This window comes from Myotis myotis, unplaced genomic scaffold (genome assembly GCF_014108235.1).
Source record: "Myotis myotis isolate mMyoMyo1 unplaced genomic scaffold, mMyoMyo1.p scaffold_m19_p_5, whole genome shotgun sequence".
Lineage (NCBI taxonomy): Eukaryota > Metazoa > Chordata > Mammalia > Chiroptera > Vespertilionidae > Myotis > Myotis myotis.
In genome coordinates, this window is record NW_023416357.1 from 54,225,232 (window position 1) to 54,252,989 (window position 27,758).

Sequence of the window (27,758 nt, forward strand, 5' to 3'; positions counted from 1 at the left end):
CCCCAACCTCCCCCCCACACACACTCATGCTCCCATCCCCCTGTTGTCCATGTCCATTGGTATGGCTTATATACATGTATACAAGTCCTTCGGTTGATCTCTTCCCCTTACCCCCACCCTCCCCTACTTTCCTTCTGGGGATTGATAGCCTGATTGCTGTTTCTCAGTCTTTGAGTCTGTCCCTTTTCATCAGTCTATGTTGTTCTCTATAATCCACAAATGAGTGAGATCATGTGGTATTTATCTTTCTCTGACTGGCTTATTTCACTTAGCATAATGCTCTCCAGTTCCATCCATGCTGTTGCAAAAGGCAAGAGTTCCTTTTTTTTTTACCGCAGCATAGTATTCCATTGTGTATATGTACCACAGTTTTCTAATCCACTCATCTGCTGATGGGCACTTAGGCTGTTTCCAAATCTTAGCTATGGTGAATTGTGCTGCTATGAACATAGGGGTGCATATATCCTTTCTGATTGGCGTTTCTGGTTTCTTGGGATATATTCCTAGTAGTGGGATCACTGGGTCAAATGGGAGTTCCATTTTTAGTCTTCTGAGGTAGCTCCATACTGTTCTCCACAGTGGCTGCACCAGTCTGCATTCCCACCAGCAGTGCAGCAAGATCCCTTCTTTCAAAATAGTCAGGATCATTTACAATAACCAGAATTAAAGCAAATGTTATTTTAACAAAATTCTCCCCCCTTAGGATGAACCAAAAATATAAAATTGCTCAAACCTGCCAATAAAATCATCTCTTTTCCCAGCATCCTTGTCCCATGCAGTGATATCGATAATTCCACCTCTTTCTTCATAGAGATGAAAATCAAATTGTTCTCTCCACTGAGGATTCAAAGTTTTGGGCATAATCTGCAAAACCAAAACAGTCATTGTTTCACCATATCAGTCTTTAATACAATGTAACTTGAGACATTAAATCAAACTTTAGGTACTGTCTAGAAAAGCATGTAAGTGTGAGATTTGACAAAAGCTTCCAGAAATACTGAAAATGAGTCATTAGCATCTTTATTGCATATTGTCTGAAGGGACCCTGAAGGATGTATCTTGAAAACCAAAGTCACCCCCTCATCATCATGAATAACAGTTGAGAGATATGTATTACATAGAAAAGGCAAAAACATAGTCTATAAGTGAAATAGCTCACTCCGACACTAGCATTTATTTTACATAACCAACTAATACACAAAGATATAACTCGTAATAAAGAAAGATGATGATTCCCAGGGTTTCTTTTATTTTCTTACTTCCCTACACATGGGGATTCTTGAGCTGAATACATTAAAAAAAATAAAGTTCTATGGGAACCGGAGGAAAAACAAGTAGCTTTGGGGTGGCCAGGTAAACTTATATCTTAGAATTAGAGCATTGATGTATCATCTCCATTTTATACATGGAAAAACCAAGACCTGGAGACCAAGTGACCCATCCTGGGTCACTATGTTTTAGTTATCTGGACTCTAGCTCAAGTCTTTGATTAGAGCTTCAGATCTCTTTCCCCAAAACAATATGCCAGAAATGTTTGTGAGTTAATATGAATATGTGTGTATATAACCTCCATGTTGCACATACAAGAAAGAGATCTTATCTGAAGTGCAATTTTGTAACTTCACGTATTCAGATAAGACACTGGGTGGAATCAATGAATCAAGTGACCCATACTGATGTAAAACTCCATTCCCCATTGGGTTAAACAACATTCACATTTGTTTCCCTGTTCTTTCATTTTAGCAGGAGGGCATGTGGTGGCTTTATTTCTTTTTAATGTATGGGAGACAGATCTTCCGATGTGAAGACTCTGAAAGCAATGAAGTATGTTATGTGCAAAGGTAATGCAAATGAATCACAATTTTTAAAGTTCATCATCTGAAATTAACCAGCAATAGATCGTGGGAAGAAAGAGCAAAGAGCGACACGTGTCCATAGCCTGGTTTCATATTTCATACTTAAAGAGCAGAACTATAAGAATAAGTAATGTTTGAAGCCTACCAGAACATGGAAATGATGTTAATTGATAAAGGACAAGACAGATGTGGACATAGATACCTATTTTTGGAATCAGTAGTTTCTTTAAAACATGTGATTAAGCCCATAGCAGAGAAAAAGATGGCACTGGGTGGACGCTATGATAATTCAAGTGACTCATAACTGGGCTTAGATGAATGCCTATGATATTTTGGGGATTGGTCTATCTTACTTATTTGGCCATAAAGTGCCTAAATTTTCAGTTTTCGTTTTTAGGATTGCCCTTCCTACCTGGTTTCCTTCAGGTCAGAAATTATGCCCTCCCCTTCCATGGGGGCACTCAGTAGGGTAACTGATCAGGGCGCTGGCAGTTTTCACTACCTCAGACAAGCAAGCTCTGTGATATCTCTAACTACTGATAAAACTTCCTGGGCCAGAAGGAACCGAGGTAGGCTGTCTATCAAAACTTCCTGAAAACAGTGATGTCAAGGCCAAGATATTCCCATGGAGGTAGAATGCGATTTTTAATACGAGATGGATGTGATCAATTGTCCCAAGCTGTCTATGAAGCTGATATCTATAAAGCTGGTCATTAAAGAGGTTGAAATTGAAGACAACACAGATAAGACATGTGTCCCAAACATAACTATGACTTTGCTAATTATTATTACTCCTCTCATTAATATAACAATATGGTTATTTAATATATTATTACTACTAATATAATTGGTATTACACAATATACTTATTACTACTGATGCTATTCTTCCTCTTCCTCCTGCTACTTCCACTTATTATTTATTATGGGTAAGGCAGTGTTCCAAGCCCTTTACATGTGTAACATATTCATTCATTCGTCACAATAACTTTATTAAGTAGGCACTATTTTAATTCTCATGTTTACAGATGGGGAAATTAGGGCATGAAGAGGCAAAGTGATGGCCATTTTTCACTGCTAGTAGCCACAGAGGGAATTTTGACTCTTTGTTTTCTAACTAAATTTTAAAACAACTTTCAATTTGCACTGGTGAAAATCAGTTTGAATAAAATGACTCAGAGTAATCTGCACAGATTGTTATGGCACGTAAAATGATGCATTTGTAGCACTGATACTAATACTTGTTGCAATAATAAGAGCAGCCAATACTCTTTGAACACTTTATGTGCCAGGCATTGACTTAGGTTTGTTGCAGCCTTCTTTTTTTGAAAGATAGTTCCTATGTTTATTCCTGTGTTATAAATGAAGAAATTCAGGCAGAGTGAAGTTAAGTAGTTTACCCAAGGTCCCACAGCACATAAAGTAAGAGATGCAATACAATTACTGGTCTTCTTTGCTGACATGACGTTCAAAGAAGTTCTGTAAAGCATTTTTTAAAAGTTTTCATCTTCCAAAGCATAGCTATTAACTAACCACTGCTTTCCAAATATCGCCAGGAACACAAAGAGACATGTCACCTTGCTCTTATACTTCTGATGCCCAAGCCGGAACTTCACGTAGGGGTCACTCAACCCATTGGAATCCATGGCCTTGAGGTCTCGCCCCTCAATCAACGTGATACTGACTATTCCTCGCCAAAGATGTGATTTTCTGTGTACATCTGACAGACGCAAACTTTGGGTCTGAAATTTTGGCAAAAGAAAAGAGAGTTAGCTTATTGTGTTTTAAACCAAAGTATCTCATTTGGCATTACCGTTTCCAAAGAGAGTTAGCTTATAGTGTTTTATACCAGAACACCTCATTTGGCATTACCATTTCCAATGTTGTAACAATTTTCAAAAATAAAAATGAGGCAGTTATAAATTTTAAATAAAAATTATTTATGGATTAATTATTAATTATGCAATTATTAATACTATATTAAAACCTCATGATAAATTTAAGGTTATGTAAAAATGGTGAGTGCTCAAAATAAAGTCTAGTTTTTCAGCTCCTTATATTACAAGCTGTAGGTACTTCAAGAATACCAGAGACCATTTACATGTATCAAATATGCCTGTGTCAAGATTAGCATAAAATAAATATAAATATGAAATATAATATTATCCACACTGTGATATTAATTTTTAATTATGTATGGATTTTAATATCTTTTTTTCATGTTGCAAATGGATTTTACAGGTGGTTTTAAGTTGTAAGGTTAGTTGTAAGTTCCAGTCACTTTTAAAAGTCTTTATTGCCATATTAAGAGTTTCAGCTCACTAAAGAAGTATTCAAGGTACAATAAAAGACAAAATCAATATGTCCACACAAAATGTCTTGCCTATGTTTGAAACTTGCAATACAAATTTTAGAAATTACACATGTGACTTATATTGGTAGGTATGGTATGTTTATTTCTCATTCTAGTATTTAAATATTTTCTTTAATGTTTTTTATTATCCTCAATTCTGAGTCACAATATTCAAGTCAGTGAACCAAAGCTGAAATTACGAAAATTAACAAGTCTACTAAAGATGACTATCTGTTCTCTTTGAATTAAATAGCTCATAAAACAAGCCAGAAAAAGTGGCTATATTTTAAAATCTTTACATTCTGGATTCAGAAACACAGAGACTGCTATTTCTTTCATATTGTCAAGTATGTTTTCTTCACTCATCGTCATTTCATGAAAAAATTCAACTTTTCTCTCAACTTCATATTATTCCACTTCTAAATTATGAATTAGCTCCATTTTTTGTCCCAATTCCTTCTATGTAACATTATAATGTTATAGCCTATTTTGTATAACTCCCCCTTCCACTTTGAATTACTATTTTTATTCTACATCATAGTAATGCCAGACATTTTTATCTGTCCTCATCAAAAGTCATGCATTTCAGGGGCTTTTATTAGGAAAATGAAAACTACATTCTTTAAAAGATAATACTTTTAATATTTGAACATTTCAGTGGAGAGCTTTCTAAAGCACATTATATACTTCCCTACCTTGGTGATCAGCAAATTTTGAACAACATTGCTTCATGCTTCCGCCTTATTGATAGCAACATGGACCTTGGCCTCCACATTCCTCACCTCTGTGAGATCCAAGAGCAGTATTCCACTGCGTTCTGAAGTGCAACGCAGGTTCATGGGGCACCTGTAACTTCCACAGGACTCCATGCCCATTTCACCTAGAGCCCCACTGCTCCCATCTGTTTTACACATTGGATTGTCTTTGAATCAGGGATTTCTCAGGTTAATATAATTGTTTAGAATTAATTGCACCGAGCGATCTTCAGGGTTTTTGGGTTTTTTTAGTTCTAAGATTTCATACTCATTATCCATATCTCTATCTATCTATCTATCTATCTATCTATCTATCTATCTATCTATCTATCTATGGCTAATATGCAAAGTGTCCCCTCGGGAGTTTGACCAAGAGACCAGGAGTTCAATCCCTTGCTATGATATGTGCTGACCACCAGGGGGTGGCGCAGAGCAAAGGAAACCCTGGCCAGCAGCAGGAAGGCCCCAATTGGCCCTGATTGCCAGCCAGACCTAGGGACCCTACCCATGCACAAATTTTGTGCACTGGGCCTCTAGTTATTATATAATGCAGCAATAAATTTCAGCATCTGTCTGTCTATTCACCCTTCCCCTTCCACTACAGTTGAGACCGCCTCTGACAGTGGACTTTAAAGATAGGATTCTAAACTTTGAGTCTGAAACTTTTGTTAAAAAATAAGAGTGACAAAGAAGGAAAGAAGAAAACGCATTTTTTGGCAAGCAAGAAGAAATAATTATCTTAGCGAAGAACAAGGAATTAAAAACTACCCATTTATAGAGAGCTTTAGAATTTAAAAGTGCATATGTGTACATTGTGTCCTGTAGTTTCCACTAAAATCCCATGAAGCAGAAAGGCAAGGACTGCTATTCCCAATTTACTGGTGAGGAATTAGATGTACAAGAAGTTGACTTACTGAGTGGAAAGGACAAATAATGCTTTCCATGGGATCCTTCATGCTTTCCCAGAAATAAGTGGTTTGGCTAATAAATAGAGGATATGTGACTAGAACCCAGCATTTCTGACCTTTAATCCTAAGCCTCTCCCAATATTTGTCTTTAGGGCAGAGACTCTCTCCTGGTTTAAAAGAATCATTTAAGTATAAGGTTGCTAAAAGATCACCCCCCAGTTTAATGAGTTGAATATATTTGAAATTCCAGGCTAGATTTTCCTACATGGCTGATACATGAAATCACCTTCTACAGCATTATTATATAAGCACATGTATTCATACTTACAATATTCCAGCTGATGAATATATTTAATGACATTTTCTATGCACTCTAGAAGCAGAAGCCATACATAACACTCAGTAAAATAACAGTAGGTTTCACAGCATCTGCAGTCAGCAAGGCTAAGTTAGGTTCTTGAATGGTACCATGTCTGAAACCCTTATTCGCATGCTCCTCCTCCCATCTTTCACATGAGAACAAGAACATGACATGGAGTGGAAGGACAAAGAATACTTTCCATGGGCTTCTTCATGTTTTCACAGAAATAAGATGAACTTAATGAAGGCTTTACCTACTCTCATTCATTGTTACAAAATGCTTTTCTATAACTTGGAAGAACATTTCCAAAACGACTTGGGGAGCTAAGAGGGAGGGGTAGAGAGAATATTTCTATACAAAAACAGGGCTACTGAATGCGGAGATTAACTTGATCTCTGTAAAAGGTTTAAAGAGCAAATAGGGGAGGGGCTCCAAAGACACACTAATCAGGTATCATTTTTAAAAGTGATTTTTCCTTCTTCAACTTTCTTTGTTTAAATGGTACTCTTTTAAAAAGAACTCCATTAATGTAGCTATGATTTGATTAGCTGCATAGACATGAAACAGATAAGTAGTTTGTCTAAGTGGAAGAACTTGAAATAAAATTATAAGGTATGGGGGAAGAGATAAAGTTAGACTACCAACAGTAAAAAAGGTAAGTGCTTAAAATACATATACACATGCATCTTTCTAGCAATTTCTGACTATGTAACTTGGCATGCTTTCTTATCTATGGTTTTCCAGACTGTACTCCATGGCCCCAAGTGTACTAAGAGAGCAATTCTGTGTGTGTTAGAGGTAATGGTGGTTGGGGAGGGTGTGTGTATGTGTTGAGGGGCCTGCATAGAAAAAAATATATTCCATAAACAAAGATTTAGCCTGCTTAAGATAGCAATTTATTACTTTTACTTATGTTTTTTAGTTGAAGTTTTGGAGAGCTCATCAAATGGGTGGGGACAAGTGGAATTCCAAAACTAAAGAAAGAAAAACCTTTAAGAACCACTCGGTCTCCAAGCTACCTCTGAGTCTACTTGCTGCTCTGTTCAGGTTCCTTCCCCTGTATAGCAGTTCTCCAGGAGTAGTCCATTGACCAATGGCATCAGTGTCACTTGGAAACTTGTTAGAAATTCAGATTCTTTAGTCCCATCTTAGGCCAACTGAATCCAAAGCTCTGGGGGTGGGGCCCGCATTCTGGCTGCACCCGCCCTCACTCAGGAGGTTCTGACCCATGTTCAGTGTGAGAACTGCTGTGTTAGAAGTTCTAAGGTGTATGCACACTGGCCTTCTCCTGTGTTCTCATAACTATAATTAATTACTATGATTATAAAATTATCCACTCACTGGCATGGATATGATGCATGCTAATTAAAGACCTTCTTTAGTCCTGCTTCTAAATTTACTGGTTAGGAAAGCATATTGATCTAGACATGTGGAGGGTTTACAGAGAGAAGCAGGGACCTACTGAAAAACTAGGTGAAGTTTGTTTATTATTTCCTTCCTTTGTTAATGTTTTTTCCCTCATAAAATGCATCAATATAATACATATTAATTGAAATATTGACCAGTCAACTGAAAATTACTTTTTGAGCAGCTAAAGGGCAAGGAGCGTTAAACAAATACATGTCCCTTAATAAAATTAACATATTACAGCTGGTACTTACTAGTAGTTACTTAAGATACTGTTTTCAACTATGCCCTTGTTGAAATAGAATTCTATTTGAGGAGGGAAAGAAAAGAGGAGAAAAAATAAAATGGAAGACCAACCTAGCTTCAAAGCAAAGAACCAGCTCTGCAAAAGGTAGAAAGCAGTGGTCCCCAAGTTTTAGTGGGCAATTTGTAGAAATCAGAGGGTCTGATCCTCCTGGATGAGAATCAGTTTCTGTGGAGCAGAGTCACATGTATATTTCCAACATGTGACCCATGTGACTCCCACACACAGAAGTGAGACATCCTCTCCCAAAGGGAATATTCATCCCAGTTCAGACTTCATAAAGGATATCAGGATACCAGGCAACAAAATACATTTCAAAGTCTGAGTCAATGATATTTACCTTTAGTAGGATTTTAGAATTTAGTGAGTTAGCATTTTAAGGAGAATATTAGTTTATGTATATTATTCCTTAAAAAGAAATACACGATTTCAATTCCTAATGATATGCATAGAAGAGGTGAGGATAGGGAGTGGGTTTTCAGAATAGTAAGCTGGGCATGAGAATTCACAGCTCATGCAAACTCAGAAGATAAATAAATAAATGGAATGGTGGAACTTACTTGTGCGTTTTGGTAGTAAGCACTCTGAAGCTCTGCTCTGCAGAAGCCCAGGACAGGGAACGCAGGCCTGCCACACGTCTGGATGGAAATGAACGGTCAGAGCTGTACGGGAAAGCTTGGTGCCCCTAGCAACACCTCGCCTTAGTCAGAGGTTAGCATTACTCTTCAAAAAACATTATTTGAAAAAAAATATTTATTTGCTTCTTAAATCACTGTCAGAAAATGTCTTCTGGCAAAATGAAGATAAATGCCAATGCAATGATATAGTTTCCAGCCACTATTTTCTTTAGTAGCAAAATGCTGCAGTGGTCAAGAACATAAAGGGCAGAGATTATATGGTGATGCATCCCGCTTGGGTGGTTTCTGGCGTTCGTTAATAGGTGTAGCAGAAAAAGAAACAGCAAAATAAATCATAGAAAGAATCATTTTCCCAAGTCTGCCACTTCAAAAAGTTTTGGAGACTGTTTCCAATAATATCTTTTGTTTCCAATGTCAAAAAGGTGATAAGGTGGAGGAGGAATGAGGATAAATGATGATGGGGAAAAAACATAATATATGTAATATATACACACACATATATACTTATACACTTGTAACACACATATACACTTATATATGTGTGTATATATTTTTAATAAAGTGATAAAGCTCTAGAAGAACAATTGTTACATGAACAGAAAAAAGCTATGACAATGTTAACTGTTCCCACATGCTAATATTTTGTAATGATTAAAGAGATATCTCTAAAGTAATAGAAATGTTGCTCCACATAACACTTGCCTTTGTTACTAAAAGAACAACCCAAATGTCCCTTCACTGTTATAACCAAGAGCAGCAAGAGATGGATTAAGATACAGCTGAACATCAAGAAATAGCGAGTTAAAAGTTTGTATTAAATGACTTCTAGAACGGCTAGACGTTTCCAAACAACAGTATGATGAGATGAGAGCTATCAGGTTTAACAACATCAAAAGAAAGGGTTAGATTAGGCCAGTCTGAAAGATAGATTAGATCACACAGAAAGAAATAAACTTGTACTGAGCAGCTATTATGTGCTGGAGTTTTCATGCTCCAGTGTTTTCCATGACAAGTATTTTTAAGGTAAAAAAAAACGAAACACTGAGGCACAGAAAAGATACCCGACTCAAAGCCAAATGACTACAGATTGGCAAAGCTGAAATTTAAATCTGTGATTGCTGATACTTAATTGATTCTTTTTTCCCATGATATCTTATTTTTTAGACAGAGCCTAAGTTCATGATACAAAAGAAAGAAACTAATTTGTACAGGATCTGTTGAAATATTTTGACTTACATTTAAAGGAAATACATTCTTGGGTATTAATTACTGAGAAAGGCTAATCAGGGACTTAGAAGAAGTAGAAGCCAGCAGGTGGTAATAACTGTAGCATATAATGTTTAGTAAAGCATTTGAGTATTAACTGTATTCCATAAGAAATTATAGCCCAATGTCTATTAATAAGGTGGTGAAGTTGTAGAATCTTGCATATAAATTGAGAACACATATATTCCAATTCTAGTTAATAAAGTTTATTAATTACATTTGTTGAAAAACTGAATCACTAGTATCAGGAGATATCCTATTATTCTAGATTCTGATTAAAAAACAGATCAAAACAAAAAAATCTATTTAGACTTAACATGTGGCTATAGGAACACTCAGCTATACTAATCTCCAGAAATGTGGTAATAATCTTTGGCTTTTGTTATTCTGGATTTTATTACCTGCACACAACCTAATCCTTCCAAACGAGACCCAGACACTGTGAATCTGGAATGAAAGACGTTGCTTGTGCCTTTACAGTAGCTGTGTGTGGAGTCAGTCCTTTCCTCTATTTTTAGCACAGAGGGTGCACATGCTTTTATTTAATTAAATGATTCGCTGAGACACTACAAAGAAAAGATAATGACAGCCTAGAATGACTGTTTTGTGCTGCAAAGCCTGGAGTGTGGAGCAATTATTAGCTCAATACCAAGGCACAGGCATGTTCTATCGTTTCCTTTTCCTGCTGAGTTTATTCCTGTGAATTGCACCTGGATGATGAAGTTCAACAAGTAGATTTGCTCTACAGCCATCCACCCTCTCAAAGCAGGATTGCCTTTACAGAAATCCCTCCCAGTGCTTTGTGCAGCCTAGTTTGAAGTATCTCATCTAATAATAGAGCTTCAATCCCTTTTATTCTTAGAAGATGATTCACTGACACTATAATCCTTAGAGAAATTCTCCTGGTTTTTATCCTTAAAGTTTCTTTCCGATTTCTATTGCTTCTTGATACAATTTACAGTGTCAGGAAGGTATTTATGTTTACTTCAGATGTTTTAACTACCCTCCCTAAACTTAATTGTGGCCAAACAAAAGTTCTAAATCTATTATTATATTTGCCCCAAATATACACTAATAAAAATCATCATATATGTTATAATGTTGTTGATTTGCAAAAGTAATCAATCAGTTTTCACCAATAATATGGTGTGAAACAATAAATTCTAGGTTTGACTTACAGAGACTTGGTCACTGATTTGGTAAAATGGGACCTCAAACATTAGCTACATCATAGCCCTCAAACACATCCATCCACTGGGGGCCTAAGAAGCATGGAGAAGGTTCATATAATGCAAGAAGAATTTGAAAGGGTGTCAATAAAGACAAACCAAGAGGCAACTCAATTTATACATCATATATCTATTCACCATTGACCCCCAAAGGAACTCTGCTGCTTTAAATCTTCACCAAAACATTTATTTCTATGACATTCAGAGAGAAAAACATTGGTCCCGATCATATCATCTAGGGACTTCAGGGCAATGGACTCACTTCTCTGGGCCTTAGTTTCCTCATTGACAAAATAAATGACTCCTAACAGTTCAGCCTTTATGATTCAATTTGTCACTTATTTTCAGAAAAAAAAAGGACATTAGATCACTATACCTAAAATACAAAAAAAAGTTACCTTCTAAATATGCATATTTCTTATTCTAAAATAAGATAGTTCAAGGATTGAGAAAGGTTAATAAAGAATACTTAAGGATGAATGCAACCAAATGGGAAGTACTGATAACTGGAAGACTCATTTGGAAGTAGCAAAATGGAAAGAAGATGTTGAAAGGGAAATCCTTAAAAACTATCAGTTATGGAGTTGGTCCTGATGACAAGACTTCATTCATAATAATCAGTCTGCACATTTGATGCATAAAGAACAAACTCAATGCAGAACACCCCTGAATTCTGCTCTCTTGGCAAAGGAGTATGCCATATGAATTCACCATATTTGTGGGTCTTAAGAAAACAAAGACAAACGTTTGAAAAAATCCATTTTCTATTTAGGATAATGGGACAATTCAAAAGCAGTTACTCTGTTCATGGACATATAAAAGGAATTATTATTATTTTAGCAAAGATACAGAATTATATCAATGAAGGCAGCCAGCAGTAAACTGAAAGGAAATGAAGAGGCTGTAATAATTAAAATAAGCTCACAACAATAAAAGGTTCTAAAGAAAACTGTGTGTGGAAGGTACAGATAATAAATAGATGTGGCTTATTCTTGCTCACTGGTCAAGTCAGTGCATGACTTAATCTAGTACCTGCCAGTCATTTTAAGAGACACTACAACAAATCTTAATACTCTAAAAGAGAAAGGTAGTTCTCAGTCATGAGCAATGAAAGAGCCAAAAAAAGAAGATGGCAAAGACCTACCAGTGTAGCATTTTCATTGCAATATCAATTGCTAAGAGAGTCATGTATCAAGCGTGAATTTTCAAAGAGAAAAACTCTTGCAAGCAAAATCATAAGTGCATTAGTAATAAATCATACTGTGCACAATGCAAAATTATAGTAGAGGAAATAAAGGATGAGAGTTCATTATGTTTAAGTCATGAAAGAGTAAATAATGTTAAATTGCAATGGCATTTAAAACAAATTCTCCGTAGAATTTTTATTTTTTTTTATTTAAATCAAAAGCAGTGTTGCTGTTTTCTAATTTATAAGATTTTTCAAAGAAAGAACACCAAGTATCTAGTATCTATATAGTATAAAATTACTGTAATAGAAGAAAATTTTCTCAAACAGATGAAGCAGATTTTAAAAGAAGGGTTAAGACCCTCAATGGACCCTTTAGACCGCACCATCATGTTCCTGCAAGGTCTGGGGGCCTCTAAGCTGTTAAGAATTTGAGATAAATTTGGTCCCACAAGGAAGTGACTTCAAGCAATATATTAAGTATATGAAGTTCTTGGATTTTAGGAATGAAATAAATCAGTCATATGAATGACTTAAAATCAAAGTTAATAAAGAAGGCAAATGAATACATTTGAGAGCCTATTTTAAAAAGTAAATTTCTTAGTTCATATTTAACTTTTAAAATTACTATTTAGAACCAAAAATCAAGATTTGTAATAAAAAGATTTAGACATTACCCTCCAAAAGAAAGACTTCACAGAGAAATAAGATCCAACCACTTCATTGTTTGAGAGATCCTAAAAATAAACAAATATTTAGCTAAATTTTGAGGTGCTTTTGAGAATACTTTATTAGCCCAACAAAATCAAAACAAATAAAAGCTCCAAAATTAAAAATAAAAGACAATTAAAAAAACCCAAAATTATATATTCTAAGTACACCTTGGGTCTTTACAAACTAAATTTTCTTTCCTTGAAGTAATTAAAGCTTTTCTTATTCATGTGTGATATCAATAGTAGTTAAGTATAGAGAGGATTATTTCTGTAATTTTTTAAAAAGGTCTACTTACCTCTTAATTCTCAAGTGTTGATTAATGTACCTGAAAGTCTAACATTTTATCTTAAAAAGAACTGTTTAAATATATTTTAAGAATTTGAAATAAGCCAGATAATATCTGTTCCTGTTAACAAAACAACACTATAGACCTTCAGAGTGTTTTTAAAGAATAATAGCAGAAATCTTACTTATAAGCACACACCTAATCAAATTTGGTTTAATTTTTTACTAAATCTTCCTATTTTTATTATGTATGTATATATAATATAAATGACCTAGTTAACTTGAGCTTTCCAAAAATAAATTTAAAAAGAAATTAATGCTGAGAAAGGTGGTTATTGGGTTGTAAACAAAGCAGTGCATTCATATTGGGTATTTTATTACTTAATCCTGAGATTTTATAATGTGAAACCAATTCAACTCTAGAAAATAAAAAAACATAGTTACTTACTTTTAAACAGAAAATTTAAATTATATGTACCCTTTAAACTTTAATGCTGTTTCTAGATGTTGGTTACAGTAAAATTAAGGGAAATTGTGATAGTTATGGGAAAGTATCAACCTTTGAAGAGGAAGTAGTTTTGTAACTTATTTGATTATCCCATGATTTTGTGTTAGCAACTAAGATTGTACTGGTCCAACCCCTCAAATGATGCCTCATGCATAGTAGATGCTCAATAAATATTTGTTGACTATTAATCATTTGGAGTTTCATTGGGGTGAGGATATATATTCCTTCCAAATGTAATACCAAAACTTATATATCTCATATAATAAAAGCCTAATATGCTAAGTGTCCGGTCATCTAGTCAGCCGTTCAACCAATCAAAGCATAATATGCTAATGACATGCTAAGCCTGCTCCACCACTTGCTATGACATGCACTGACCACCAAGGGTCAGACAGTCAACCAGTCAATCAGTTGCTATGATGTGCACTGACCACCAGCGGGCAGACACTCCAACCAGTAGGTTAGCTTGATCAGGACTGAGTGAGACAGGCCAGACATGCCCTGGAGCCCTCCCGTGGTCCCTCCCCAGCCCTGATCATGCACTGGTGGGGTCCCTCAGCCTGGCCTGCACCCTCTAGCAATCCGGGACCCCTTGGGGGATGTCAGAGAGCTGGTTTAGGCCCGATCCCACAGGCCAGGCCAAGGGACCCCACTGATGCACAAATTCGTGCATTGGGCCTTTAGTCAGAAAATAATAATGAACTAGACTACTTTAGGATGTGCATCAATTTAAATAATATAAGTTTAAAAGTAGAATTAAATCAGAGATCACCCATACAATCTACCTGTGCTTTTTATATGAAATCTATTTCTTGAAACTACTTGCATAAGGTTTGGTCAGGTAGCATGATTAATGTCAGAAGTCATAGGGAAAAAATCTTGAGTTTAAGACTGTTTTACTATCACTACAGAGTTATAATTCATTTACATTTGTAAGTATGGTTCTCATTTGTCACACTTAGCACATTGTCACATCAATTTCTGAAAAAAATCCTTAAGGAATATACTTATATTTGGACATTGGGGCATAAACCTTAGGTGAAATGGCTGCTGTCTTTTTTTATACTATACTATTGTTTAACTCAAAAACCTTATTCTGATTTCTAGAAAAGATGCATGTTTTCTTTTGTATTGCCAATTCTTTTCTTACTTTGATCCCCAGTTCTTTTAAAATGAAGCAGCATAGTTAGCAACATGTAGAAAATTTTTCAAGTATCACATTCAAGAAATTATTGCTTAAAGTCTCCTTACACAAATACTTTCCCCAGAATCAATAACAAAGGCTGTGAAACTAACAGTAACTTTTATCTTAATGTAAAATGTGTTAAGGTGCCTTAAATGGATGTGAAAGTCTTGGCTCTAGATTCAAGATATTTGAAACAAATAAGACAACCGCTTAGCATCTATAATTACTGTAAATTCATTTAAGTGTCAGGTGCTCTAAGGTGACTAACATTGAAACTTCACCAACTCCATACTTTCCATTCTTCCTCTAATTGACACAGAGGATAATGACCTAATTATGTGACTGGTATAAAAAGAGCAAAATGAGATTGATGAATTGGGGGGTTTAATGATCAGAATTTTTTTAAAATATATTTTATTGATTTTTTACAGAGAGGAAGGGAGAAGGATAGAGAGTCAGAAACATCGATGAGAGAGAAACATCGACCAGCTGCCTCCTGCACACTGCCCACTGGGGATGTGCCCACGACTATGGTACATGCCCTTGACCAGAATCGAACCTGGGACCCTTGAGTTCTCAGGCCGATGCTCTATCCACTGAGCCAAACCGGCCAGGGCTGATCAGAATTTTTTAAGTTTTAGGAGTTTAATTAATTGAGGTAAAAATACAGTCTTTTATATTAGAAATGTTCATGCTATTTGCCCTTTGTTCATTGCTGCATTTCAGAATCTGAATCTCAGAAGCCTTCATTATGAGATTGACTTTATAGTATTTTTAAATAACAAAAATTTAGGAGCATAAATAGTGACAAAATAAGGATTTTAAAAAGAATTTCATACTTCCTTCAAAAACATATAAGCATCTCATTTTTTCATATACATAAACATAATACTTTGAAATGAGGCACCAAAGGAAAGCCAATTTCGTCACTCACAGTTGAGAGAATCAACGAACAAGGAAGTTTCTATTTTTTGCAGTGTTTAAAATATTACCTATTTATTATCAGTAGATGAGGATTTTGTAGAAAGGGCCTGATAATTGTTAAACAATGACTTATTTTTTTTTTTACTATGGCTGACTGTGTGAGATACTTAAAAATGTGTTCATTTGTTTCTCTACCATTTCTTAAATTAAAGCACTTAGAAGTTTTCACTGATGCATTTTTAATGTGTCATCCAAGGTGTCAGGTTTAACTATGCCCTGCAGAATTACAGAGTTGAAAGTATTCTCTAGTTTAAATTAACAATATTCTTGCCAAAGTCTTATTAAAAATTGCTTTATTCAACCAGTGAATAAAGTGTTTTATAGTTCATTAAAATTATGCTAAGTGATTATAATAAAATCTTTATAAAAAGATATATTACTTGAAAAATAAGCCATTAAATAACAGGAGATATGCTAATGAGACATCATCACATAGTCTATATTATATTATTCAAAGGATGAACTCTTCTTAAAACAATTCTAAACTGCTTTTGTTGAGAATATGAATTGCAACGCGTGTATATATTATCACAATGGTTATTTCTCATACAATTAAAGTGATTTGTTGAAAGCACATAAGTTTATTATTATCACATCCACTGATAAACTCATTCTTCTACATGAACACACACACATACTAATATACACAATACACACACACACAATAGAGTACAAAATAATTCCTGCTTACCCTCTATGATAGAGGCAATTATTTCATAATTTTTTCCATTTATTTGACCCCATAAAATTTATTCACAAAATACATATGCATCTTCTCTTCTGAGCTCATGAAACCTTTTTGTTGAATAATTTAACCTCAGAATAAATTATCAATGATAAGCTTCTTTTAAAGAATAAAATTTTGTACTAACTCAAAGTGTTACCATTCTCTGCCAAATGCATTTGTCATGTAAGTAAAACTCTCTGACCAGGATAATTATCCAGTTGCCTACATTTAGGGAGACATTGATCCCTTTCTTCTTAAAATAACGTTTTTCTATAATAACTGAATCTGGGGAGAATTAAAAATATACACGCTGGAAATTATGCTAATAGAAAACCAGAATAAGTGTTTTAAAGGATGTTACCATCCCTAGGAGAGGAGATGTTATGGAATTCATAATTATTTACTAGTTAACATACCATTCAAATATAGCATGTATTTTATATAGAGGTAAATCTAGGTATACTTCTTTTTCTACTCATTATTAGGTGGTAACACATTTTATCCAAATAATACATGTCAGTCCTGAACAGCAATTACAATTTCCTTGCCATCAAGTTGGCTATTCATCTCTTATTTCCAACAGCAAACACAACCCCATGTTATATGAGTGCCACAAATAATAAGATTTCCATGGAAAGAGTCAATTATTGGTAAGACGAAGAAAATGACAAGCGGATATATAAGTAATGAGATAGTCCATAAGCTGATTCGCTTGTGTAAGGGAGATGCGCATATTACAAACAATGTCAATTTAGCTTTTCCCCTCTCCAAGGTTACTTCTGAAGAAAATACAATGAAATGAAAAGAGCTCCTTAGTGGAGAGAATAAATAATGACATTATCTGATGATATATAAGTCTTTGTCAGAAATTTTGTAATTCTCAGATTTATATTCACCTTTGGTGCTCAAAGATAGGATGCATATCACAGCCCTGATGTAAAAAAGTGAAAGACCTCATTCCATAAATCAAGATTCCAAAGAATAAAATGACCTACTTGTATGAAAAAGTCACCTTTGATTTTGAGCATAGTTGTATAAAAAATAAGATACCTGTATTTGAATGTAATGCCAAAAATGTGTATCCTCTTTCCAAAAATAAGAGGAAAAAATCCTTACACAAGGATCTTTAGAGAAGATTGAAATAATTAGAAAAGAGATTCATTTGCACAAAACAGTAACATAATAAACAGTAATGTAAAACTATGCAGTATAGTTACTTATCTCTTAGTTTCTCAGGAAGCACAATTTATGGTCGTGCCCCCTTAACTGTGGAGGTTAAATTCCAAGACCCCCAGGTGATGCTAGAAACCACAGATAGTACCAAACCCTATATATACTATGCTATTTTCCTCCACATAAAAATTAATTCATAAATTAGGCAAGTAAGAGATTAACAATAATAAGTAATAATAAAATACAGCACTTATAACAACATAGTATAATAATAGTTATGTGAATGTGGTCTCTCTCTCTCTGCTCTTATAACACTAATATGAACAAATATGGAAAATGTTTTAAGGGACAGTGACAATTTGAATGAATTATCAAGGGTTAAGTATGTTCTCATAGGAAACACAAGTGAGTGAACTGATTTTCTTTTATTCAGAATTCTATATCCCCACTAAATTTTATAAAGTTGGAAATCCCTTAGGCTAAAAACCCAAAATCCATGTTATAATATACACTAAAAATAATCCACTACATACCCCAATGAGTGCAGAGTTAGACACAAGGAATTCTGTATCTTTAATGGCAAGCTAAAATAAAGTACCAGTTTGAATGTACAAATGGATTATTAATAATAAATAAAAACTCAAAAATTTTTAGATATAAAAATAGTGGAGATTAGACATTTATTATTACTTTTATTTTTGTAGAGCAAAGGAAAAGTAGATTTATGTTTACTTAATTTATCATTAAAATTAAATATAGATTAAATAAATTATTTAAAGACTTTATATTTATTATTTTTATACTACAATAAAATGGATCATTCTTACCAATTGATACTTAATACTACATAATATCCTGCTCTAACATTATATCTTAATTACATCTGGAAGAGATAATATTGCTACATATTAATGGATTACAAATTTTTATACAGATATTATATCATAAATAGAAAATGCATGAAGAAAGCCAAATGCATGAATTTTTAAAAGATATATACTTTTAATACAACACTAATTTTGAAATACAATGAAAAAATTGTAATACAAATATGAACAGTTCAAACACTTCCTTAAGACTTCTTGAAACTTTATTTTGGTCAGTATATAAACACAGTGAACACTAAGTCATAAATGTTCAGCAACTTTCCTTAAAATGTTTTGCATTTTAAAATTTTTTTGTGAACCACATTATCTTTTGGTTATTAACTCTAGAAAAATTAGGAAGAAAATGTATAGGAAGAAATATTTATTGAAGCAAGTTAAGACATTACCATAAGTGCGAAGACATTTTGATATGTGTTTCTTCATTCACAATAATAAAAATGGCAAAATCAAAGAAAAATTTAATAGCATGATTCAGTCAGAATGGAAGAAAAAAGATTGTCATGTTCCAGGGTCTAAAAAAATTAGTCACTAGTAAAAATGAGTACTGACTTCTTAAATAGAAATTTGAGCAAACAAGATTTTTACAAATACAATCTCTTTGATTTCTTTTAAGGAGGATTCACATAAAAGTCCATTTCATTTCGGTGCTTATTTGTGTCCAAGAGTGATACCACCACTGAACAAAATAGAAGCTTAGTTTACATCTTATATTTTTTACAAGTTATAAGGGCCAGGGCTTAGTAAGTTATAGGAGCCATAAACTCCTCTCACTTCCAAGAGTGTTTATTTCTTGAAGTGAGAAGAGGCAGCGATGGAAAGTTGTTCTCATTATACACTCCAACGATGTAGCAATTCAGGGTTTTTTGGGTTTAGAAAACCTTAGGCTGACTTTCCGGTGAACAGAAACAGTAAGTTCCATGGTTTTCCTTCTCTCTGAAGTTGTTCCTACCCTGGCCTCATCATTTCATTCCTGATCTAGAGCAGACATTTTCTAGACCCTGTGGTACAGATAACAGAAACCAGATGGTGAGAATGGTGCTGAGAAGTGACCAGAGATTAGCAAGAGGATGAGTTGGGTGCAATTGATCAGTGTGATTTCTATTTACTTAAAAAGCAACACATGGTTTGCTGAAAGTTTATGAAAAAAATAAATAATTGATGAAATCCTGTGTATAATTTGAAGATGTATGAGAGAGATTTGGGAAAGCAGCTTGACTGATAGTTCTCAACAAGAAAAGCTGAAAGATCACATGCTAAGCATTACCTTACTTGATCTTTTCCAACTCTTCCTCATTAGCATTGTCTGCAAATGAAATAAAGCATTTTAAATATGTTATCACTCAGGTACAGAATAGGGTAGCCAATTGGTTTCAAGAGGAAGCTTAACATTTAAACAGCAAACAGTTTCCAGCAACAAACTATAAAAGACAAAAAAATTGTTTTTCACATACTCACAGCTAGAAGAAGCACCTTTAACATTCAAGCAGTCTTTCTGGTGAGAGTTCATTTGTTTTATTATTTACTTATATATATTTTTTACAAAAATTAAAGGGACAGTACATTTTAAATAGAATGGAACATTTTAAGTATCTTAATTGTTGACTGGGGAAAAAACACACCAAGTCTCATGATTGGCGGTTGTTCCTTTTGGTGGTGCAGGTTGAGGATACACCGTGACTTTACTAGGTCTATAATAATTTTCTCTTCAAACACGTTCAGATCTGTTGCTTTGATGGCATCTTAGAATTGCCTCTGCTTAATCTTTTACATCAGGATCTGTAAGTGCTTTCAATGGAGAAAAATGCTGCACATTGTGATGGCTATTGGTAGATCTAAATGCTTAGTCATAACCCATACCTAAAGACGAGTTTGTGTGTGTGTGTGTCTTACTTAGTAAAATGTATTTATGGATACAAGTTTTAATTAAGGTTATGGTGGTTTGTGATGAGTGCCCAAGATCATTGGTCTTTTGTATAAAGTAAGTCATAAAAATCCAAAGAATATTTTATTTGCTCTTCAGTTTTAAAAAATTTTCAATAAACACTGAGGTATTAACTTTCTAATTAACCTCTATACCCTCTCTTAGCTTTTTATTATCCTTAAGGCAGATGAAGTGGAGAATAGGGAATATTTGGAGCAAAGAATATAACTTATAGGAATGTTTGCCATATTTGTGTAGCAAGGACATGTACTGATACCTTTAAGAACTATATCTCTTTCAACAGGATTCACTATAAAGTAAAACCATTTCAGAAACCATTCATAAATTACAAAAATACAAGAAAGAAAAGTTTTTAATTATATAAAAAGGGAACCTTTGGCCTAAACCAAGATATGGAAATTATGTTGCGTTTCTAGAGTAGAAAGTGAGAAAAGCATAAAATTGTCAAAGATAAGTATACATCCCTACTTTCTATAAATAGTGGTTTTATGGGTTATACTTTCTCTATATACTTGCTGAGTTAAATATTGATGAAAATAGGGAAGAATAATAGATTTCCTAAGGTTATAATTTCCCATTTCCAACCCCCCCAAATGGAGCCAGGAAACTGCAAAGCATTGCTATTAAGTACTATTATAAAACTATTTTAAATTTTTTTTAAGTACTAATGTCCAATTCATTTTAAAGTAACAAAACCCACCACTGGGTTGTGGAGATGCGCATGTAATGGACATGTGGTAAATGTTTGTTGTTGATGTAAAATAAGTTATTGCAACTATCATCATCATCACCACTACCACTTTCCATCATCACTAAAAGGTAATTGGAAACCAAACATTTTTGTAGTATGACATATTCATAAAAACAGTCCCATTAGGAGTCAGAAAATAAATGTTCAATTTTCACAGACAGCAGAGTTTCAAGGAACAAAGAATGGTAATTCTTAGAGACAATGTTTTGAGTCAAATAAACAGAACAATTAAGATAAGTAAATTGAAAAGTAAAATCTCTTAACTCATGGCCATTTGTCATCATCATCTAGTACCTAAGAATCTTATAAAATTCCATTCTGTAAGAAATGTTGTACTATAAAAAAAAAAGAAAAGAAGCTAAGAACATGAGAGAGAGTTGAATTTCAGGGTAATGCTACTCTATTGTATACGGATTCACTACTACTGGCAAAGTCACATCTCCTGACTCAGAACTACCGCATACTATTAAAACGTAAAACGAACTATAGGGTTGGTATTTTTCCTGCCTCTCAAAATTGGCTTTACAAACAGGCGGCATGGTATTATTCTTCAGATTGAGACACTGATACAAACAAAAAGTCAGTAGTAACTTTCCTAAGTGTAAATATGAAAGATCTGGCATTTATGGGAACCAATTCATTATTTTCTTGATTGAGTATCTTGAGTTTTTTATTAGATCCAGTGACTCTCAGAATGGTCCTAGATCTTATAACAATATTTCTGCTTCTTTAACCAAAACAAATAACTAAATAATAACTTTGCGTATCCCTCTTGCAAGTCTTCTTTTTACTTTAGATGGTTGGGTTAAGGTATATTCAATTAAACTGAAAACAGTAGAAAAATTTTTTTAAAAAGTGAATTTAACAGACATACTATTATGCTTCCTTTGCTATTTTTGAAACATGTTAGAAAAGAAAGATTGTTTGGGGAATGTTAAAGATAGGAGATGAAGCAAATTATAGAAAAAGAAGATTTTGTTTTTTGCTATATGATCTTCAGCTAAGAAACATATGAATTTGTTTTTGAAAGTGTCATTACCTAATATCATTAGAGTATAATCAAAAAAATTTATTAGCAGCTCAACTTTCTTTGAAGCCAATAAAATAAATAAGTAGCATAAAAATATGGCCTGTGATAGAACTGCAAAACTGATTACTTTTTTTTAAAGATTCCACAATCTCAATCCACTTTGTACTTGTATATTTTGTTGTGGTTTTTTAGGCAATTACATGGCTTTATAGAAAGAAATTACAGAATGAGTAGATATTATTTTATACACATATCATAAAATATATGTATCACATTTTTATAGGTGGATGTTTTTTCAAATGTTAGCTATGAAATAATTCAGGAAAAAATAAAAAATAAACCAAAATGGAAAATTTTTTAATTTATTAAAAGCCAATTAGGGTCAATTCATATGTTTCTTAGAATTTTCTTTCTTTCTTCTTCTTCTTTTTTTTTGCTTTAGCCAAGCAATTTTTACATCTAGGTTATCTAAGAGAGTGTATAACACAAATTAACTCACTTTTATTTCACAAATTCTCCAATGAAGAAAGTTGTGGATTGAACTCTGCTAGAAAAAGAGCCAGAAAGAACTCAAACACACCATCAGACCAAAATACCATACACAGGACACATATGTATTCACGACACACTTTTAAGAGCTCAAAAACAAGACGTGCATTCAAACAGAAATGACAGTTGTATCATGCAACTCATCAGCATGCCCCCATGAAAATTTTGGGTTCTCCTACACAAAATGCTGGAAACTGATATATATATATATATATACACACACACGCACATATATGTATACATACATCTGGGATTTTAAAAAAGACTCATTAACTCAATGAAGAAGATTTTAATATAAGCAACTATGAAATACTTTGGCTGTTATACTGTATTTCTTAAATTGCTGTGATTGGACATTGCATATTTTAGAGGCCTTAGGGGATTCAGCAGGCTGATAGGTTTTTCAATGCATTCTTTAGTTTTACTGATTTCCAGAACTGGCAGTCCACACAAGGAGAAGTCACCCAACTGCATTATTCATGACATTTATTGACAGTGTATAAAAAATGCGTAAGATAACTGATTTAGAAATCTTAGCACTTTCGGATGCTAAATACTCTGTTTCCAGTTACTCATTTTTTCCTACTTTTGACAGCATTTTCTTAACATCAGTGCTCTATATGCTATTTGATTGTTAGCATTTATTTCTTAATGGCTCTTGAAACTCATATTTCATTTTCCATTTTTAATACACATAAGTTAACTTTAGTAAACACAGGCATAAGAATAAACATGTGGCTTTTAAAATAAAGTCTTAAGTCCCAAAAGCTTAAATAATTTCTGAGTTAACAAAGAGAACAGAATTCTTCTAATTTTTCTGTGTGAGAGTCAATAAAAAAAAAATCACCTTCTATTTCATCCCCATATATCATTCTAAATATTAAATGGAATTGTGATCATTACTAACTGATTCCTGGTTTGCTGCATTTTGAGATAGGGTTTCTCTAAACAAGATTTGTTCCTTGATAATGGGTGAAAGTTCAGCATGTCATTTTTACTGTAGCAATATGTTATGTATTCAGGAATATAAAAATTTAATTTGAAGACATATTGGATTTCTGGCTGGATTTAACCAAGAAAATTCAAATGTATTCCAGAGAAATGCATTTAGCTAATGCAAACATGTTACAAAATGAAAAAAATATATAGTGACCTGCTTCTAATTCATTGTCATCCTTAGAAATCTTGAGACAAGCAATATAAACTGATTTAAAGCACATTATCATTAACATACTAATTTTAAGAACTCAAAAGGAAACTTAAATCATTATTTAATATTGTTTGTGACAACCTCAGGGATTTGAATATTGAAGTAAGAAAAAAAAACATAGTATATTTTCCTGCACCTTTGAAGCATCCATTCCTTCAAATCCTCATAGATATTCAGCTACAACCCATTGAACAATCATTAGGTACAGAAAGCGAGGCTAGGTTTTGAGAGATGTTATCATAAGGAAATCAGAAGCAATAATTTACATGTATGTTTTTTTTAAAAAAAAAACGGACTGATAGAATATAGGATGGAGGTGAGCAGAAGTATAGTATAGGTACATTTGGAGAAGTATAAGTGACATTGAAGAAAGCTTGGACTTACAGAAGGCGAGTTTTGCAAGAGTTTGCATGGCTGGAACAGAAGTTACAAGTGAGGGAACATTGTTGGTGATTGAAGAACCTTAAAGTTCCTCATCAGGAGTTTCTGTTTAACCAGAGAAGTAACCACAGGTTACTGAACACTTAGGAAAAAAAAAGAGGAAGGTAGAACCTAGCACAATGCTTAGTAGATAATCAGTAAGAGGGTTTTTGTTTTGTTTTGTTTTTCAAAATAGAAAAAATGGTACTTGTTCATAGTTTTAAAATCTCATAGCTAGTGTTACTTAACAATTTAGAAATATTACTAAAATAGCCAAAGAACTGCTACATGGACCAAAGAAAAGGAGAAAAAAGCAAATTATTATGTACTTGTTAGAAATGTTGAGTAAAATATATGCTTAGGAACCCAGATCCAAATCTAGGACATCAGACTCACCAGGATATTGAGAAATTCAATAGAATTTCCTATGAGGAACATTTGAACCTTCCTCCCCACCTCTTGACCCACTTCTCTATAGCCAACTCATGTTCCCAGCTACTAATCACATGATCACACCCATGAGGAGGAGCCAATATAGCCACACCTGTCACCCTCCTCTCTGCTCCTCAGGTGTGGCCAAGGTCAGGATGGTTCACCAGCCAGAGGCAAGCCTGGTATAGGCTGCAGCTGTCAGGCCTTTTCTGAGGCACTGAGTCCTGACTAAGCCACTTGCTTCCCTGACGAAGAAGAGAGAAGACAGGTGAGAATCCACATTAATACAGGAGGCAAAAAGACAGTTTTTCAGTTGGCACAGAATAAATCCAGTGCTATTTAGGACTTTGAAGGGGAAAGATATGAAGTAAGGCAGTGGATGAAAAATACTTGGCAGTAAAATATTTCTTCCAAAAAGCTGGGATTGAAGTAAAGAAAATGACATGAGGATTTCAAAAAGAACTGTTCGTGCTGGAGAGATATGATAAAGAGAAAGGAAAGGAAGAAAAAAATATGAATAATGCCAGGTTTTTGATGTGTAACTGTTTTATGTAACCCACCTGTTTCTTCCCTATTCATGTTTGAGAAATCACTGGTGATCAACAACCAGGCACTGAAATTGTTTTAAATGATTTTTTCTAATTAGGAAGACATTGTGCCTAAATAAGTCTGAGCAGCTATGAGGATTGAAGGACTTTTGCAAGAATTGTTGAAGAAGAAATAGAGCTGGGAACTACTTTGCCTGTGCTGACATCTATTTCTGTGAATTTAGAACAAACAGCAGTTCCATCATAAGATCACTTGATACTTATTTGATCCTTCCAGCCCTCAGTTTGATGTGAGAGTACTTAATAAATATCTCTTTAATATAAAAATTTAGTAGACCTTTCATCATCAAATCACCCAAATAGCTACATGGTTCGGGGATATACAAGACCTCAGCCACTTAGGTATTTTCATGTATGAAGTGCTGTTATTCATTAAAATACCAAAGAATCCCAAAGCAAAAACATTCTATCACCAAGTTTTGTTGATTTTACCTCCTGTAGGTAAATCTCATCATTTCCGTCCATTTCTGTCTCTGACAGGTCTGATCTAAACTTCCATTATCTTCCACCTGGATTTTTGCAATAGCCTTCTAATTGGTTTCCTATCGTGCAGATGCAGAGCTATTTTCAAAAAGCAAATATGATTATGCCACTTCCCAGTTACAGACTTTTCAATGGCTCCCACTGCTCTCCGAGGAAAGACCACAAACCTTAACATGGCCAATGGTCCCTACACAAGCTGAGCATTCCTTTCCACTCCAATTGTCATCGTGTACCATGATCGTCCACACGCTCTGCCTTCACCTTCTCTAAGCTCCAATACTTTTTAAATTCCTCAAATGCAGCATGGTTCCTCTAGCCATAAGGCCTCTGCACAGGCTGTTTTATTCTGTTAAAATATTGCCTCTTTTCCTCGTTTTTGCCTTACTAACTCCTATTTATACTTTAGACCTCAGCTCCTATTTGACCTCCTTAGAGAATCCCATCCCCCAGACTGAAACAATTTCTCCTATATTTGCTGTTATAGCAACACGTGCCTCTCTTTCATGACACTTTAAACAGCTGTCAGCATATGAGTTCTTCAGTGATTTTTTTTTATTCCCGAGTTCTCCACTGGATATAAGTTCTCCTATATCCTTAGGGTCTAGCACAGGACCTGGTGTATAGCAGGTTCTTATTGAGTACCACGTCCTCACCCATTCTTCTGTCTGCACACATGGGCCTGTGCACACATACATATATTCTTCCATCATGCTAAGTTCTCACAGTAGGAATTATTTGCTAATACTTGCTTGAAAATAGAAATTTCTTTCTCACTGAATAGTTATAGACACTTAAATCATACTTAAATATTACCTATGAATATGTGCATTTACTGTTTAATTCTTTAAAAGACAGAGAAAAGTACTTATTGAGAAGGGTGAATTTTTCAATGATTTTAAAACACTAATTTGAAGATGCAATTCATTATTTCCATCTACAATTTAGAGAAAATATCAATAATACCTTTCAGAAAATGATATATACCTACTCTAATCATGCCTTATTTTAAGACAGCAACACACACATTGCTGAAAGAACATTTGAACTTGCCTAAGAGATTATGTCTACTCCTAAAATATGTTACAATCAGACCTAGTGAGAGTAGCTCCCGGTACACAAAAGCACATGGAGTCTAATAAATAATCTCTGGTAAATTGTGGCAGAAAGTGCACTGGCCAGCATACCAATGTGGGTCAAACCTGCCATTTTTAATATTCCTTCAGCAGTGATATAGTAATTGGCTCCTCTGTATCCCTCGTCAGCTTCTCACAGCAGCATGATGTGCAAAGAAGTAGAGACAGCCAGTGCTGGGAAATGGGTAGCACTGATATGGTAGTCCATCAAAAAGATTAAAAGTACTCACTTATCATTCAGCAAACAAATACCAGAAAGCAGAAACTCTGTTATCATTTCACTTTACTTTCTTTGTTATGGCACACCTGACAATATAGTCAAAATGGTAAGTTCTGGATACCTCCAGGTAGAACTCCAGATATTTAATTCATTAATAAATGTATTCCCTGAATGAACACTATCATTTGTTTGCAACACAACATGTCTGAAACTGGGTAAATCAAATGATAATAAAAGATGCAAATGTGTCTCTT

The 27,758-nt window shown here is 34.1% G+C and overlaps 1 protein-coding gene across 10 annotated transcripts in view; it reads right to left on the reverse strand.

Annotated features, from left to right (window-relative positions):
- MCTP1 (multiple C2 and transmembrane domain containing 1) overlaps positions 1-27,758 on the reverse strand; it is a 491,422-nt gene that overhangs the window by 192,485 nt on the left and 271,179 nt on the right. For 7 of the 10 annotated variants that reach the window (XM_036308587.1, XM_036308586.1, XM_036308588.1 and 4 more), the window contains 5 exons: positions 19,991-20,029; positions 12,940-12,999; positions 8,504-8,581; positions 3,433-3,597; positions 734-864 (listed from right to left, as the gene is read on the reverse strand). In XM_036308587.1, the coding sequence (XP_036164480.1) occupies positions 734-864; positions 3,433-3,597; positions 8,504-8,581; positions 12,940-12,999; positions 19,991-20,029 (473 nt within the window). The remainder of the gene's footprint in view (positions 1-733; positions 865-3,432; positions 3,598-8,503; positions 8,582-12,939; positions 13,000-19,990; positions 20,030-27,758) is intronic. The other 3 variants (XM_036308580.1, XM_036308582.1, XM_036308583.1) reach the window with 3 other exon arrangements.